At 40.5% G+C, this 19,479-nt stretch overlaps 1 protein-coding gene and 1 pseudogene across 1 annotated transcript; one reads left to right on the forward strand and one right to left on the reverse strand.

Annotated features, from left to right (window-relative positions):
- Positions 1-580: 580 nt before the first annotated feature.
- Positions 581-7,306, reverse strand: LOC118575863 (annotated as a pseudogene).
- A 6,075-nt stretch (positions 7,307-13,381) lies between these two features.
- LOC118575864 (putative sperm motility kinase W) lies at positions 13,382-14,892 on the forward strand. The gene is given in 2 exon segments (XM_036176240.1): positions 13,382-14,795; positions 14,798-14,892. Coding segments are annotated over 2 exon segments (1,509 nt in total).
- Positions 14,893-19,479: the final 4,587 nt, after the last annotated feature.

Raw genomic sequence — 19,479 nt, forward strand, 5'->3', positions numbered from 1 at the left:
GACTCCTTCCTAGGGTCGTGGAGGCCATGTGCACCATGGGATATACCTGTGAAGACATTGTATCAACCATAAAACACAGGCAACCAAGTAATTTAACAGCAACCTTCAATATCCTCAAATACAAACTGAGCTGTGGGGACAGCCTTCAGCAGAATCAGAAGCCCTGGTTAAATGGAAGTCATATAGGTTCTCCTCGCCTCCTTCTCCCCTTGAAGAGGAGAGCCAGTATCCCAGCCTTCCCACCAAGTACAGAAGAAGGGAAGAGACATTTTCATGAGGAGGGTGTGGAAGGAAGAGCTAGGAGATGCCAAAGCTACAAAATGCTCAACAGTAACTCATGCCAGAAAATAAAGCCCTGTTCAGATGGAACTGTCTCCCAAGCAGATGTCCGGATGGCTAATGTCATCAACAGTACTCCAGCACTCATTGCAATCAAGATGAATTCTGTGGAGAGCCTGCCTAGTGATCTCTCCTCAGGTGAATCAGTCCCAGATGGAACACGCACCAGGTTTCTGAACATGGACTTCTCCACAGAGGAACCATTCATGGGACACAACATGCCCAATGACCAGCACAAGGTTCAAACTACATCCTTGGGATCCAGGCCAATAAGAGGCTGGAAGTTGACGAAGAAGAGAATTTCCCATGCACTGAGAGCACTGTTTTCCTGCTCCATGCCCACTGCATTGTGAGCCCTGAATCCCTGTGGAAGATATAAAGAAATGAGAGGACTGTTCAGTGCATAAGAGGCCCAGTTCTTTGGCCACCAAAATGTTCTCCTCTATTTAATCTTGACTATGTTATTTTAATAAATATTATTTTGTAAATCACAAATATACTATTTCAGAGGGCACCTGCCATGTATATTTCTCCTACTGTCAAAGCCACACAAACACACAAACCCACATATGAATGCATGAATACATACAAATTGCTATCAGGGCCTTCTAGCTATACAGCCATAAATTCTAAGCCTTCCACATGGCTAACATTCAGGACCTGCCTAGAATCATATTTTCTACAAACAAAGCCCCACATACGCTTATAGGTCTGTGTACCTGGTCTTGCAAGGTATGCCTTCCCCTACGGCCATAGCAAAAACCCTTCTCTATCTTCTCTTTCTCTCACTTTCTCTAGATACACACACACACACACACACACACACACACACCACACCACACCACACCACACACACACACACAATTAATAAATGTAGATTGCAAGAGTCATTAGGATGCCCTGCCTTAAAAGAGAGTGCCATACATACTTAATTGATAGTCCCTGCTAGCTAGTCTCTTTCCTATAGTAAGAGCGCAACATATGCATACAAGTCTACGTATATGTCCTTGTACATAACCCTTCTCCATGAATTTTAGGCCTTTATATATTCTCAATCAGTGTTACAACCTACTGAAAGGATAATAAACGGTGGTGGTTGCAGTGCTGTTTACATGATGGAAAGGTCACAGTCACAAGAAACCAAGTGCTCATGTATAGATCTTTATTAGGAGAAAAGGGGTAGGGAAAAGGGGGCCACTTCTGGTGAGAGAGAAAGATAGTTCCAGGGAGGGAGCAACACATATCAGGGAAGACAGAGATATGGTGGAGTCCATGTCTGCCAGTTTTTAAGGATCAGATTGTGTGAACACAATGAGATTACATAGTTGCCATTGCCCACTAATGACTTCAGATGCAAGACCCCGAGGAGTGAGGGCAGGATCGTAACACCTGCTATATAAATCCCTGCCTGACCATCATAGCCTCCAAATTTACACAAAGGAAGTGTTATGTTGTGATATGTTTCTGACCAATTAAGTTCCACATAAACATGCATGTCTAGTTTGATGTCAGACACTGCACAGTAGCCTAAATCTGATATTCAAAGAACAACTATCACATGATGGGGTAGCTGTCAGGTCCTAATGTGCTTACCCTCTCCAATAGCTGCAGCCCTCACACACAGGTATGTTTCAGCTCCTGCAAGGTACAAACTTTCCTATAACAAACCCAAACAGAAACAGATATTAATTAACACACAGCATGCCATCTTTGTTAGTCTTTCTATTGCTGTTGAAGAGACAACATGACCACTTACAAAGAAAACATATAATTCAGTGGCTTTAGTTTCAGAGCTCCTGTCTAGCATCACCATGTAAAGACATGATGGCATGCATGCAGACATGACCCTGAAGAAGGAGCTGAGAGTGAACTAGCTAGCCTCAGTCATCAGAAAGGTGGATACCATAATTTTTCTGCAATGACTGATGGAAGCAGACGCAGAGATACAAGGCCAAACACCATACAGAGCTCCAGAAGTCCAGACACTGAGAGACAAGAAGGATTTTATGAACATGTGCATCAGGATCATGATAGGGAAACCTGCAGGAACAAACAAACCAAACTAGTGGGAAGTCATGAAAGTTGGATCAATGGCTTTGGAGTCTGCATGGGACTGGACCAGGGCTCTGCATGACAAGACATTATGTAGCTTGATCTGCTTAGGGGTCCCCTGGCGGTAGGAACAAAATCCATCATTGGTGCATAGCAGGCTTTTTGGATCCCACTACCTATGATGGGACAACTCATGCAGACTTGAGGCAGGGGAAAGGGCTTGGATGGCATCTACTGGTTGTACGTTCCAATTGGAGGCTCTTGCCTTCTTGTAGGAGGAGTGGGGTATAGTTATGGAGGGGGAAGCAGAGGAGGTGAAGTAGGGAAGGGGGTGTCTTTGATTGGTGTGTAAAATGAATGAAAATGTATACTATTAAAACATTTCTAAGTAAAAAAAAAAACAGAAAAATCCAAAAGAACATGACTCTAATAATATATATATCATCCACCATGATCCACCATGATCAACAGCCTTCATTCAGAAATGTATGATCATTCAAGACACATATAATAATAAAATGATCCACCATACAAACAAATTGAAAGATATAACCATATATTCATCTTATTAGGTGCAGAAAAGGCCTTTGACAAAATCTAACATCCCTTCATGATAAAAGTCCTGAATAGTTTTGGATACAGGGACTTACCTAAACTGAATAAAGACAGGCTACAACAAGTTGAAAACCAACATCAACTTAAATGGAGAGTAATTCAAAACAACTCTACTAAAATCAGTAATGAGACAGGTTTTCCAATCTCTCTGAACCTCTTCAATACAGGACTTGACGTCTCAGCTAGAGCAAGAAGACACTTAAGGAGGTCCTGGGATATGATGGGAAAGGAAGAGGGCAAAGTAGCTTTATTTGCCACTGACGTCATAGTACTCATGAGTGATCATCAAGTTTTCACTCAGAAACCCCACAGCTGACACACACTTTCTACATAGAAGAAGCCTCATGCAAATTAACTTACAAAAATCAGTAGTCCTCCTATATTGAAAAGCTACATGAGAAAAAAATCAGGAAACAGTACCATTCACAACAACCTCAAACAATATAAAGTATATTTGGGTAAAACTAACCAAGAGAAAGAAAGAAATGAATGATTATACAATCTAAGAAGATATCAGAAGATGGAAAAATCTCCCATGATCATAGACGAGTAGCAATAATATAATAAAAAGAGTCATCCTACCAAAAGCAATTTACAAACAAAGAAATCAGTACACCAGCCACTAAAAGTCCACAGCAATTTTTCACAGATCTTGAAAGGACAATTTTTAGCTTCATATGGAAAAACAAAAAACCTAAGATTGCTAAAAGATTCCTGTGTCATAAAATAATTGTAAGAAACAATGATTTTTTTTTCAGTTTTGAAAAAAAGCTTTATTTGTGGTGGGTATTGTGTTCCCTGAAATATTGTGTGTTCCCCAAAATAAACATATCTGGCCTCACAGAACAGACAGCCACTAGAACAAACCGAAAATGGTGGCTAGAAAATGGGAAGAGTAAGCCATAACAGAATTTGGGCGGTGGTGGTGCACGCCTTTAATCCCAGCACCTGGGAGGCAGAGCCAGGTGGATCTCTGAGTTCAAGGCCACTTTACAAACAGCTAAGCATGATGACCCATGCCTTTAATCCCAGAAACCCAACCTTTAATCCCAGGGAGTGGGGGCAGAAAGAGAAAGGTATATAAGGTGTGAGGAACAGGAACTAAAGGAAGAAAAAGCATGTAGTTAGTTAAGCATTTAACTGGAGAAGTACTCAGGCTTTGGAGCAGCACAGTTCAGCTGAGAGCCTTTGGGATGAGGACAATGAGGACACAGAAGCTTGCAGTCTGAGGAAACAAGACCAGCTGAGGGACTGGCGAGGTGAGGAAACTGTGGCTTGTTCTGTGTCTCTGATCTTCCAGCATTCACCCCAATAACTGGCTCCAGGTTTGATCTTACTAATAAGTACCTTTAAGATTCCTGCAACATTTATTCATTTATGCAAAGATAGTATCATCAATAGGTAATAGGAACATACTTTTAAGTTTAAAATTAATCTTCCATTTTGAAAGGTTCAGTACTTTCCTTTCTCCCTTAAATACTTGACTCCAATGAAACAGCAGATAAAAGTTTATTCCCTTACTTTTCCTTAAAGTCATACAGCAACAATTACAATTGTTCTTTAGAATTTAGGGTATCATTCATGGTAAGCTGGAGATTTAATCAGAGTGATACATGTAAGAATCTCACACAAAATATACAAATACACTGAAATGAACAAGGGACAAATAAAAGAACAAAGTTCGGGACACTTTCTACTTTTCTGGTATAATGACCTCTTGGAGACTTAGATTTTTGTCCTTCAGATACAGAATAAAATTAAGAGTTGAAGATCATTATGGACACTTGTGACATGACCCATGGTGGTTCCATTATGTTAGGGTTCAGTGGAATCTCCATGTTTGAGGGAAGGGCTAATAATACAAGGCAGGCCAACAAGGCATTTTAAAACTCATATCCATGGCAGGTCAGATGGTGTCCGTCCAATAGATTCCTTTAGAAAGGTACTGTCATCTCATGCTACATTCTAAGGCTTAGCCCCTGAACTCCTCCTATGGGTTACTTGCTTACTTGATACCATGGAACAAATCCTGACAGAATTGCAAACGACTGTGGGCACAAAGGGTCTCTGCTGTCATCATGCATAATGTCCAATGGAGACCAGCTAATCTAAACACAGATAAACTACCACTTTCTTGGGATACAATTATAAAACACATTTTGTGGTTTAGAAATGTCAAAATTACCTACTTTGACTGTTTTGGACATATTTTACTTTACAAAAGGAAATACAACAGACTAACAACTAAAAATCTGTTTACTCTGTAACAACCCATATTTCAAATGTTTTTATAAAAATTTCTTTCAGATACTCTGATTAACTTTTAAGTGACATAAAAATTTTCAGCACTCTTTAATATCAGTATTTTGTACAATTTTCAGACAGCCATTCAGTTCAGCATTTTCAGAAAAAAAGAGTATTAACTCACTGAGAATAGCTTATACACCCAGCAAAGTTTAATTTTTGTCTCGGATTCGTTAAATAAAATTTTACCCAGAATTTTAGATATCCTAATTCCCACCCCAACCAAATAAATAGGATATGTGCATGCATGTGGACTCTAGCTACAGGGTAAAATATTTTGTATAAATGTAAGACCCACTGATTGGACTGTTAAGAATCTGTGTTCCTGGGTCTAGATAAGGAAGACTTCAATAAATCTAATTATATATTGAGTTCCACTGATTAAAAATGCAGTTCTAAAAATTCTGCTCTTGTGACAAATGTCTAGACAAATAATAAATGTATAGTACAATACTGTGAATACTCTACTGTTCAGGTACCTGTTGAGATGTGAAACACTTGTAGTCTATCAAAATTCTGACCTTTCAAAATAGGTTTATAAAATCTTTTTCTTGAAAATTAGTACTTGTTTTTGAACTCTTAAAATGCCAATTTCAATTAAAAGTCCTTTAAGTCTTAAAAGTTATTCCTTTCAGCTATTTTTCAGTTATTTGAAAATTATTTTTATTCTTTTTACTTGCAATTATTTTCCTTTCAACTATATAGTGAACACAAAACTGGTTTCTATATAAACATCTAATGAACAGATTCAACACAAAACTAGGCAATCTACTAGAACTCTTATACAAAGTCTGAGTGTGATTTTTCATCTCCTCTGTAATAGTGAAAACCATTCCATCTCTTTTAGTAGTCAACAACAAGCTGCCTTGACTACTGAGATAGCAAAGATGCTCAGACTTAAGCACTGCCCGGCTTCTTCTGAAGTGATGCACTCTTTTATCCTTGAAGTAATCATCTTGAGTAACAAGAGAATTTCTCAGTCTGTTCTCAGGGTTAAGTAGACAAGAGACCACTGTCTGTATGCTTCGGTCCACAGACTTCTTTTGTGGGCCACTTCCAGAGGCTGCAGTAGCTTCATGAACTGAGCATTCCTTTGGCAAAACTACAGCTCCTGAATCAACTTCGCTGCAATGGTAGTTAACAGTTGTATAAGCCGGAGGTATAACATAATTCCTCTGTTCCCCAGCTGGCCACTGTGGTGGCATCTGATAATTATCAACAGGCAGCTGATATCCAGTGATGACCTGAACTGGTGAACTTGGATAAGGAGGGTAAGCCTGAACATACTGAGTTATAGGATTCATCTTGGTTGGAGGCTGCATGTATGTCTCAGCATTTGAACTACTTCAAACACTCTGAAACCGTGGTGGAGGAGGAGGATTAAAAATCAAAGGACGTGGCTGCACATGATAAGTACATAAATTTGCTTCTTGATTGTAGAGCCCAGTTTCAGCTTTTTACCATGGAAATTTATCTGTGATTCTACTATCTTCTGCACATCCACGTCATTATAAAATGAAACAAATCCCTTGGACACACCAGTTGGATCAGTGATTATCTTCACATCTTTTACTGAGCCATATCTGGCAAAGAAACTCCTGATTTCAGTTTCATCCATCCTAACATCAATTCCACCAACAAAAACGGTGTTTGGCATGATTTTGTCTCAGGCAAAACATATCCTTGACTGGTGGCTGCGGCTGAAGCCTGGATGCTGGCCTCCCTGGAGACAGCTGAATTGGGAGTCTCAGAAGTTGTAGCAGACACGATGGCGGCCAGAGTTGGGTGAAAATCTCAGAGGAGGAGCAGGATTTGTGTGGCAGCTGGCAGCGACCAGGCAGCTGTGGAGGGCGCTGCTGTGGCCTCTTGGCCTCCGACAGGAGAAGAGCCAGGACGGAGGTGGAAGGAGAGTTGAAGGCCACGGAGACGCCAGGAGCCGCGAAGCAAGCCAGGCCTGGGTCGCCGAATCACCAGGCCTGGGTAGCCGAATCACCATGAATTTTTATTTTCAGTTGTACTACAGAGTTATAGTCATAAAAAGAGCATGGCCTGAACCCAAAAGACATGTGCTGATCAATGTCATCAAATTCAAGACCAAGACATAAAGTCACATACCTGTGGCAACCAGATTTTTGAGAGAGAATCCAGAAACACACACTGTAAATTTTGCAACATCTTCAACTAATGCTACTTAGTCAAACTGGAAGGCTGCATGTAGAAAAACCCAAATAGATGCCTATTGATCAACCTGTGCAAAAATCAACTAGAAATACACAAAAGAAGTCACCGTTAAAAAGAGATACACAGAACTCATAGAAGATAAAATGGAGAAAAGCCTTGGATTCATTGCACAGGAAAACAATCTGAACAGAACACTGTTAGTACAAATACTAAGATCAACAATTAATAAACTGACCTCATGAAACTGAAAATCTTCTGCACAGAAAAGGACACTGTCCTTAAAAGGGTCAGCCTATACAAAAGGATAAGATTTTCACTAACTACTCATTCAACAGAGGGATAATATTCACAATATATAAAGAAATAACTAGATATCAAAAAAACAAATACTCCATCCAAAAATCGGGTATAACCTAAAGAAAATTTACAAAGGAAGAAACTCAAATAAATGTGAAACATTTAAAAGAATGTTCTGAAGTCCTGCATGACTGATGGGAGTTCTGTGAGACAAACTGATAAATGGTCTTAATCTTAAAACGTTCTTATTAATGAAGTCAAACCCGAGGCCAGTTATTGGGGTGAATGCTGGAAGATCAGAGAAGCAGAACAAGCCACAGCTATCTCACCTTGCTAGTTCCTCAGGTGATCCTGTTTCCTCAGGCTGGAAGCTTCTGAGTCCTTCTCCACATGAATCTCAGCTGAACTGTGTTGCTCCAAAGCTTAAACTAACTACATGCTTTTTCCTCTTTAGTTCCTGGTCCTCATGCCTTATATACCTTTTTCTTTCTGCCCCCACTCCCTGGAATTAAAGGCTGTGTTTCTGGGATTAAAGGCATGAGTCACCATGCTTAGCTGTTTCTAAAGTGGCCTTGAACTCAGAGATCCAGCTAGCTCTGCCTCCCAAGTGCTGGGATTAAAGGTGTGTACCACCACCGCCCAACTTCTGCTATAGCTTACTCTTCCCATTTTCTAGCCACCAATTTTGGCTTTGTTCTAGTGGCTGTCTGTTCTCTGACCCCAGATATGTTTTATTAACAATAATAATAATAAAAAAAACACTGAGCCAGATGTTGTAGTCAAAACTGAGAGGTTAGAGAAGAACAAAGAGGTCAACCACATTCTAGAAAATCCTCAGACATAGAGAGAGCTACTTCCTGTATATTCACCCTATATGCCTTTCTGTGCTCTGCCACCTTACTTCCTCACTCCTTCCAGCTAACTCACTTCCTCTTACCACCCAGCTCTATCACTTCCTGTCTGTCTGTACAGACCTCCAGATCTGTTTGGTTAACTAGCACTGGGATGAAAGGTGTGAGCCACCACACATGGCTCTGTTCCCAGTGTGGATTGAACTCACAGAGATCCAGATGATTCTCTGCCTTCTGAATGCTAGGATTAAAGTCGTGTACTACCACTGCCTGACCTCTATGTTTAATATATTGGCTGTCTTTTCCTCTGATACCCAGAAAATCTTTATTGAAGAGCCCAAATAAAATATCACCACAGAGTTCTAAGCAGGCTGATCAACTCTGGTGCCATCAGGCCACAGATCCAGTGCTTTGAGTCCATCATCCTCAACAATTATTTCATGTACAAACTGCTGGAGCACATGGAGGAGTTGGTCTTGAAGAACCAGTGGTCAACCCTAAATAGTTCAGGTTCTAACTGCACAGTCAGATGGTAACTCGGAGGTGATGTGCTCTGGCAGCAGTGCTTGCCCTGCTGGGAGACACATCTGGAAATGGTTTGGGGTGGGACAGGACAGTGGCATTTCCTGCTGGCTACAAGCATAAAGGTAGAAACTGGCAAGCCTTGGGGAGGCCAACATCAAGAAAAGAAAGGTGGGTGGCCTCCTGAAATTCACAAAGAACTGTCCACCCACCACTGCCTACCCCAAAGCCCTACCTAATCACAATCCACCCTGACTCTGGGCAACAGCTGGATATCTGAGATGAGTCCCAGTGCTGGTCAAGTATTTATGATCCAAAAAACCCTAGAATTCACCAGGTAGTGGCTCTGGGCTTTAATCATAGCATTCTCAAGGCAGAGGCAGACAGATCTCAGGAGTTCAAGGCCTGTTTTACAAAAGGAGTTCTAGGATAACCAGAGCTGTTACTCAGAGTAACCCTCTCTCAAATAAACAAACCAAAAAAGAAAAGAAAAAACAATAACAAAGAAACTGGACCAATGACTAATTGCATTGAATATTACATATAAAGCTGACTAGACACAATAATATACTGTGTGACACACTGCAGTTTTCCAATGTCCTTAGGCTTGAGAGGGAAGTTGAAAACTTCACATCTTCAAATTAAATCAGAAAGCAGAGAGAGCTAATGGAGAAGGCTAAGCTAGCTAATGTCCTTAATCTCAAGGACATCCCCAGTGATGGAGTTCTACCACTGTGATGATTATTATTGGTTGTCAACTTGACTGCATCTGGAATAAACTACAATCCAGAAAAGGAGGACAAACCTGTGAGAGATTACTTTTTTTGTTTGGTTTGTTCTGGATCAAGAGCAGGGAAACACTTACCTTTAATGAGGATCTCTAGGTGTTTAGGAGGATCTCTAGGTGTTTAGCTACATACCTTTAATCCAATCCAAAACACACCTTTAATTTTCGCCACACCTTCTGTAGGTAGATTATATAAGGACATGAAAGAAGGAGGCTTTTGCTCATTTCTCTCTTTCCCATGCCTTGTTACCAAGTGCATTCCTTTTGTGGACTTTGTTCCAACTTCTTTGGGATTCCAGCATATACTGAAGACCAGTGGAGAGATCCAGCTTCGTGGACCAAGCCTCTCCTGGATTCAGGGACTTTCTGTTCACAGTCACCCATTGTAGGATTAACTGGACTGCAGCCTGTAATTCCAATAAACTTGAGAGAGACAGAGAGAGAGAAAGACAGAGAAGGGGGGGAGAGTTGAATCATTGCTTAAATCACTCTGTTATTATTGAAAACTCTGACTAATATAATCACCAAGGCCCTACCCCCTGACTTTCCCAAAGTAAGACAAAACTGATGGCCAAATGCCGTGACTGTAGAGACATTTCTCATGCAAACTACCACAGTGGTTTTGTTTACCTTATCTCAAGCCTTTTTAGCCTTTGATTTCCAGTAGCTAGTGCTGCGTGGGAAGTTGGGGAAGCCACAGAGGTGAAGCTTTCTAGGAGTAAGTCACTGGTGGACAGAGAACTCCTAATGTAATGTCACAAGACACCTAACAACACAGTTCTGTAAGGAACAAGATGTTCCCAGACCCATATTGAAAGCCGAAGTGCAAATAGACACTTCCTACCATTATTGAGTCTTAAGTGGGCCTAGATCATAGCCATGGTAAAAATAACATGGGCTCACTTATGGTATAGAAGCTGAGAAAAAAACAAGTCATGATTGGATGGTTGCTTATAGTGATATTACAATGAGGGAGTATGAAGAATACTAGATACTAGTCCATAAGGGGCACTGCCTGCAGCTGGACATTGTCCTTGTACATTGGAGTCACTGTTGGAGGCCTACACAGCAGGGAGAAGGGAACAATGGTCCTGATAGGATTACAGTACACTAATCAACTGGACCTCAATATAGTGAGGATGTTTCCCATTTTGTTGGTTTTGCTTCCCGGGATTTATGTTTGCTGTTTGATATTTATATTTATACTGTTGGTTTTTGTTCTAGGGTTAATTTGTACCTGTATTTTCCCATTCTTCATTAATTGTTATCTTATCTCATTATTGAAAATTTAGTCTCATTTTTCCATTTTAATTCCTTTTACTGTACTCAAACTTATTTAAGTGTATGCCACACATACCCAATTTATTATATCATGTTTTGAAATACTGTGTCCCCTAATGAAATTTGCTTGAAGATCAGAGAAGGGAAAAAGCCTTTTAACTCAAAATAGAGATCAGGCAGTGGTGGCACACACCTCTCCTTCCTGCACTAGGGAGGCAGAGATCTGTCTGGATCTCTGTCAGAGCAAAGCCAACCTGGACTACATGAGAATGAGTCAGTCTAGGAGAGAAACAGAGCCAGGAAGTAGTGGTTCAGGCCTTTAATCCAGTACTTGGGAATACCATGCCTTTAATCCCAGCACTAGAGATCTCATGCCTTTGCTCGGGATGCACCTATGTCTTTAATTCCAGCACTAGGAAGGAAGTGATAGCTGGGAAGAGAATGTATAGAAGGCATGAGGAGACAGGATTTAAAGCTTTTTAGGCTGAGGCATCTTAGAGTTAAGATTTGGAAGTGGCTTATTCCTTTGTCTCTGTGATCTTTTGGCTTTTACCTCATAATCTGGCTCCAGGACTTTTGTTAAAAGACCTACTTGATTTGGTACTACAAAACATTTCCATCTATGCCTGTACTTTACCTTGATCATATTTCCCTGCACTATTTCAGTACCCCTACCATATTTGTGATTGATACTATGACTTTTACAAAGCTCAGCCTCCTCCTTCCTTATGACCCAAAGGAGACAACATATATCCTATTTCTGTTTGTGGCCCTCATTGTCTCACATAAAACTACATCTAGTTTTAGCTTTTTCCTTACAATACTACAGAACACTAGTTACAGTGCTGAGTGTGGACCCTTCTCCATAGTCTCCTTATTCACTATGATGTTTTCCAGTTTGATTGTTGCTAATTTTACTTCATATGTTCCTTGGTGAGGACATTTTGATTTTGAACAAGGGGCCATTTGGGTGTGTTGCTGAGATGCATGTGAAGTATCAAAGACACTCATTAATGATTTTCCAATCTATATTCATGAAGAAAGTTGTTTGTACTTTCTTTATTCAGAGCTTACTTGGTTGTTGGCTCAGGGTAATACCAGCACTGAGATCAGTTTAAATACATTCCTTAGCTTTCTTTTTCATGAGTCTTTTCTGTAATATTGGAGTTTGTCTTAATTGTGGTTTTTGTTGCTGCAGAAAAATTTGAGAACAAACAACAAACAAATAAACCGAATAAAAAAGTTGAGAAGGAAAAGGTTTATTCAGTTCATACTTGCAAGATTGTTGTTCATCTCCAAACAAAGTCAAGACAGCAACTCAAACAGAGCAGGCTCCTGGAGACAACAAATGATTCAGAGGCCATGCTTACTTGATTGCTACCCCTGGCTCACTCAGCCTTCTTTATAAAGAACCCAGGAGGATAGCACCAGTCACAATGCGAAAGTGCCTCCTTCATTGGTCACCAGTAGAGAGAATGCCAGACAGCTGGATCTCATGGAGACATGTCATCAATTAAGGTCTCTTCCTCTCTGATGACTCTAGTTTGTATCAGGTTGACCTGCAAGACTCCTGCTCCAAAGTTTTCATAGTTCAGGAAATCCAAGAAGCCTGGGCTATACTTGGCTTGAAGCCATTTTTTTTTTACCAGCCTACCTGTTGCTTTTGTCACAAGTCTTTATGTGTTTTTCCTTTATCATATTTTAATAGTCACACACACCTAGGAATTCCTTTCATACTTTCTAATTTCCTGGGGTTTAGGGGTTAAAATATCCCTGAAAGATCTGCTTTTCCCCTATACGTTTGTATCTTATATTTCTTGATCAGTTTGGGATAGGGGTTTTCATTTTGATACATTCTTGAAAAATGACCAAGTCATTCTATCTCTGATCTCAGGTTTTCCTTTGCACATTTACACCATCAATTCCATCTTTGATCTTTACTATGATTCTTTGTCTAGTGCTTTGAGGTTGTGTTCTTCTAGTATTTCTGTGTCCATGATCTGTACCATTAGATTGTTTAGAATATCCCCGATTCCATGACAGAATTTATAGCACTAAACATCCATTCTTAAATTGCCTTAACTAATGTTTCTCATGTTGTTTGTCCCAGGAATTGCCAACAAGATAAAGTTTCCTCATTGAGCAGAACATCATGGCAAGTACCTTGGAAAAAAACATCCTTGACAAGGATTTCAGGATTTTAACATCTTTTGGCTCTGGTGGATTTGGGGAGGTGAAGCTTGCCTGCCATCTTCCTACACATACACAGGTTGTTGTCAAGGTTCTGGAGAAGAAAAAGAATTCTCTGGCTCACATCAACACTGAAGTGGAGATACTTCAATCTGTGGAACACAGAAACATAGTTAATTTCTTTCATGTTATTGATACAAGTTCAACAACATTTGACATCATGGAGTATATTGTAGGAAAAGACCTGAAGTATTTCCTCAGGGGCAGAGACATTCTAAAGGAGGATGAGGTAAGACCAATATTCCAACATGTGGTTTCAGGGGTTCATTTTCTCCATCAAAATCGAATTGCTCATCATGATATAAAATTGGAAAATATCCTTATTGACAGAGCTGGCAATATCAAGCTTTGTGACTTTGGTATGGCCAGGCAGCTGGCAGAAGGGCAGATGTTGGTGAAGACCTGTGGTATCTTGTGCTATTTGGCTCCAGAGATTTTGGCAAGGAAACCCTATGATGGCCTGGTGGGGGATATGTGGAGCTTGGGTGTCCTCCTCTATGTACTGGTCACAGGAAAATTTCCATATGTAGAATCAACCATTGATGGTATGTACAGGTCATCACTACCACAAAGTATCCCATTCCATACTACTTGTCTGAAACCCTGTCTAACCATCATTGAACAATTACTTATGGTCCCCTCCCAAAACAGGATAACAATATGTCAGCTCCAGGAAAGCGAATGGCTGGGCAACATAAAAGAACATGAACCACATGCAACTAAGGAAATCCTTCCCAGGGTCGTGGAGGCCATGTGCACCATGGGATATACCTGTGAAGAGATTGTATCATCCCTAAAACACAGGCAACCAAGTAATCTAATGGCAACCTTCAATGACCTCAAATACAAACTGAGCTGTGGGGACAGCCTTCAGCAGAATCAGAAGCCATGGTTAAATGGCATTCCTGTAGGTTCTCCTCGCCTCCTTTCTCCCCTTGAACAGGAGAGCCAGTATCCAGCCTTCCCACCATGTACAGGAGAAGGAAAGAGACATTTTCATGAGGAGGGTGTGCAAGGAAGAGCTAGGAGATGCCAAAGCTACAAAATGCTCAACAGTAACTCATGCCAGAAAATAAAGCCCTGTGCATATTAAACTGTCCCCCAAGGAGATGCCCTGATGGCTAATGTCATCAACAGTGCTCCAGCACACATGGCAATCAACATGAGTTCTGTGGAGAGACTGTCTTGTGATCTCTTCTCAGGTGAATCAGCCCTGGATGGAACACCCACCAGGTTTCTGAACATGGTCTTCTCTACAGAGGAACCATTCATGGGACCCAACATGCCCAATGACCAGCCCTGGGATGAACCTATATCCTTGGATCCAGGCCACTAAGAGGCTGGAAGCTAATGAAGAGCATTCCCCATGCCCTGAAAGTACTGTTTTCATGCTCCTTGCCTACTCCCTTGTGAGCCCTGAATCCATGTGTAAGATACAAATAAATGAGAGGACTGTTCAGTACATAAAAGACCCAGTTTTTCTCCACCATTATGTTTTCCACCGCTGAATATTGACTATGTTATTTTAATAAATATTCTTTTGTAAATCACAAATATACCTTTTCAGATGGCACCTGCTAGGTATATCTCCCCTGGAGACAAAGCACACACACACACAAACACACATATGAATGCATGAATACAACTTGGTGTCAGGGACTTCTAGCTATACAACCATAAATTCTAAGCCTTCCACATGGCTAACATTCAGGACCTGGCAAGTACCACATTTCTACAAATAAAGGCACACACATGCATATAAGTCTTTGTACCAGATCTTGCTAGGTATTCCTTCCCCTACTGCCATAGCAAAACCATTCTCTTCTCTATCTTCTCATTCTCTCACTTTCTCTAGATACTCACACACACACACACACACACACACACACACACACACACACACACACACACAATTAATAAAGGTAGATTACAAGGGTCATTAGGATGCCCTGCCTTAAAAGAGAGTGCCATACATACTTTAATTGGCAGTCCCTTCTAGATATCCTCTTTCCTATGGTAAGAGCCCAACATATGCATACATGGCTACATATTATGTCTCGATACATAACCCTTCTCCATCAATTTTAGGCCTCTTTATATATTCTCAATACGTTGTTACAACCCTCTAAACGGATAATAAACAGTGGTGGTTACAGTGCTGTTTACATCAAGGAAAGGTCACAGTCACAAGAGAACCCAGTGCTCATGTTTAGATCTTTATTAGGAGGGAAAGGGGGTTGGGGAAGGACGGCCAGGTCTGGTGAAAGAGAAAGATAGTTCCAGGGAGGGAGCAGAGGATAACAGGGAAGAGAGAGATAGGGTGGTGTCCATGTCTGCCAGATTTTAAGGATCAGATTGTGTGAACAAAATGAGAATACATAGTCGCCATTGCCTGCTAATGACTTTAGATGCAAGACCCTGAGGAGTGAGGGCAGGATCCTAACACCTACTATATAAAGCCCTGCCTGACCATCATAGATCCCATATTCACACAAGGGAAGTGTTATGTTGTGATATGTTTCTGTCCAATTAAGATCCACATACATATGCAGGGCTAGGTAGATGTCAGTCACTGCACAGTAGTCTAACTCTGATATCCAAAGAACTATTATTACATGATGGGGTAGATGTCAGGTCCTACTGTGCTTACCCTCTCCAACTGCTACAGCCCTCACACATAGGTGTGTTTCAGCTCCTGCTAGGTACAAAATTTCTATAACAAAACTAAACAGAAACTGATGATAATTAACACACAGCATGACATCTTTGTTAGGGTTTCTATTGCTGTGAAGAGAAACCATGACCCCTTACAAAGAAAACATTTAAATCAGTGGCTTATAGTTTCAGAGCTGGAGTCTGGCATCATCATGTACAGACATGATGGCATGCATGCCAACATGGCCCTGAAGAAGGAGCTGAGAGTGAATAAGGAGCAACCACTCGATTTTGCAGACAACAGGAAGTGGTCTGAGACACTGGGCATGGCTTCAGCACATATGCAACCTTGAAGCCTACCTCAGCAGAGACACACTTCCTCCAAGTAGGACACACCTTCTCCAACAAAGCCATACCTCCTAATAATTCCACTCCCCAGGAACTTATGGAGGCTATTTTAGCTCAAACAAACACATTTCCTAATAAGCCACTGTCCTTTGCAGGTATCCCTCCCCCACAGCTCTAGTATCTCAAACATCTTGGGGTATTCTAGGCAATCTTGGCTTCACATTCATAGCTTCAGGCAGTGACCTCTATATGCCTCCATTCAGACACACCCCTGGCACATGCCTGGCTTTAAAGTCTTTGCTTAGTTGGGGAGAGAGATCCCATAATTTCTTTCTTCTATCCATGGCCCTTTGTTAAAGTACATCATAACCAGGTTTCTGTTTTCCCTGGTTTCCTTCACTGCCTGGTCTTGCATGCTTTGGCATTAACTCTGTAGTCAGGGCTGGTATAAAACTCAAAGGTCCACCAACCTCTGCCTCTCCAGAGTTGGGATTAATGTCCTGGACCACTATTCACAGCTCTAAGCTTTACTTTAATTTCCTTTCACAAATTAGAAACTTAACTGGGTGGGGTCTTGCCCTGAGGCCACCACTCTATTTTTCCATTTTTAACCTGTTTATCTTCTTGAACACAGGGATAGAGTGGGAAAGCAATAAAAAAGTTTCTATGATAGATGGAGATACCATGAGGATAGAGAGAATCCCAGTGCTAGGGAAGTTGTGAGGAGTCCCCAATGATGACCCCAGCTTGGACTACTAGAAATAGTGGAGAGGGCACCTGAAGTAAACTAGCTTGCCTCAGTCCTCAGACAGGTGAATACCCTAACTGTCCATCACAGAGCTCTTCTGCAGTGACTGATGGAGAGAGAGACAGAGAGACAAGATTAAACACCAGGCAGAGCTCCAGAAGACCAGACAAAGAGAGAGAAGAGGGATTTTATGAATATGTGCATCAGGATCATGATGGGGAATCATGCTGGGAGGAACAAACCAAACTAGTGGGAAGTCATGAAAGTTGGATCAATGGCTTTGGAGTCTACATGGGACTGGACCAGGGCTCTGCATGACAAGACATTATGAAGCCTGATCTGCTTATGGAGTGCCCTGGCATTAGGATCAAAATCCATCAGTGGTGCATAGCAGGGTTTTTGGATCCCACTACCTATGATGGGACAACTCATGCAGCTTTGAGTCAGGGGGAAGGGCTTGGAGGGCCTCTACTGGATGTGCTTCCCTGTTGCAGGCTCTTGCCTTCTTGGAGGAGGGGCATATAGGTACGGAAGGGGAAGCACAGTGGTTGAAGTTGAGAAGGGTAGTGTCTTTGATTGGTGTGTAAAATGAATGAAAATTTATCCTATTAAAAAATTTCTAAGTTAAGAAAACAGAAAAATCCAAAAGAACATGATTCCAATATATATATCATCCTCCATGATCCACCATGATCAACAGCCTTCACTCAGAAATGTATGATCATTCAAGACACATATATCAATAAAATGATCCACCATACAATCAAATTGAAAGATATAAATACATATTCATCTCATTAGGTGCTGAAAAGGCCTTTGACAAAGATCCATCATCCCTTCATGATAAATGTCTTGAAGAGTTTAGGGAGACAGGGACTTACCTAAAATGAATAAAGACAGGCTACAGCAAGTCAAAAACCAACATCAACTTAAATGGAGAGTAATTCAAAATAATTCTAATAAATCAGTAATAAGACAGGTTTTCCAATCTCTCCATACCTCTCAGTAAATACTTGACATCTTAGCTAAAGCAAAAAGAAAGCTTTAAGGGATCAAGGGGACATAATGAGAAAGGAGGAGGTCAAAATAGCTTTATTTGCCAATGATATCATAGTATATATAAGTTATAAAGTTTCCACTCAGAAACTCATACAGCTGATACACACTTTCAACATAGAAGCCTCATACAAATTAACTTACACAAATCAATAGTCCTCCTAAATAAACTTGAAAGCAAGTTGAAAAAAAAATCAGGGAAACAATACCATTCACAACAACCTCAAATAATGTAAAGTAAAATAACAAGAAAGTGAAGGACATATATGACTGAAAAAATGAGAAGATATCAGACTGGTAGGATTAATATAAAAAAAAAGTCATCTCACCAAACACAATTTACAAACTCAATACAACCCCCACTTAAAGTTCAAAGCAATTTCCCACAGATCTTGAAAGGACAATTTTCACCTACATATGGAAAAGCAAAATATCTAAGGTTGCTGAAACTATCCTTACTCATAAAATAATTGTAAAAGATACAACTATTTTTTTTATTTTTAGTTGTACTACAGAATTATATTCATAAAAACAGCATGGCATGAACCCAAAACACATGTGCTGATCAATGTAATCAAATTCAGGTCCAAGACATAAAGTCACACAACTGTGGCAACCAGATTATTGAGAGTGAACCCAGAAACATACACTGTAAATCATGCAACATCTTCCACTAATGCTACTGGTCAAACTAGATGGCTGCAAGAAGAAAAATCCAAAGAGATGCATATTGATTAACCTGCACAAAACTCAACTGGAAACAGACAAAAGATGCCACCATATAAACAGACACACAGAACCAGATAGAAGATAAAATGGAGAATAGCCTTGGACTCATTGGCACAGGAAAACTTTCTGAACAGAGAACTATTAGTGCACATACTAAGATCAACAATTAATAAATTGACCTCATGAAACTGAGAAGCTTCTGTACAGGAAAGGACACTGTCCCTCAAAGTGTCAGCGTATAGAAAAATATAAAATTTTCACTAACTACCCATAAAACAGAGGGATAATATTAACAATATATATAGAAATCAATAACTAGATATAAAAAACAACAACAAATACTCCATCTCAAAATTGGTTACAACCTAAACAGATTTTTCAAATGAAGAAATTCAAATGAATGTGAAACACTTCAAGGAATGTTCTGAAGTCCTGCATGACTGATGGGAGTTCTGTGAGACAAA

This window comes from Onychomys torridus, unplaced genomic scaffold (assembly GCF_903995425.1).
Source record: "Onychomys torridus unplaced genomic scaffold, mOncTor1.1, whole genome shotgun sequence".
Lineage (NCBI taxonomy): Eukaryota > Metazoa > Chordata > Mammalia > Rodentia > Cricetidae > Onychomys > Onychomys torridus.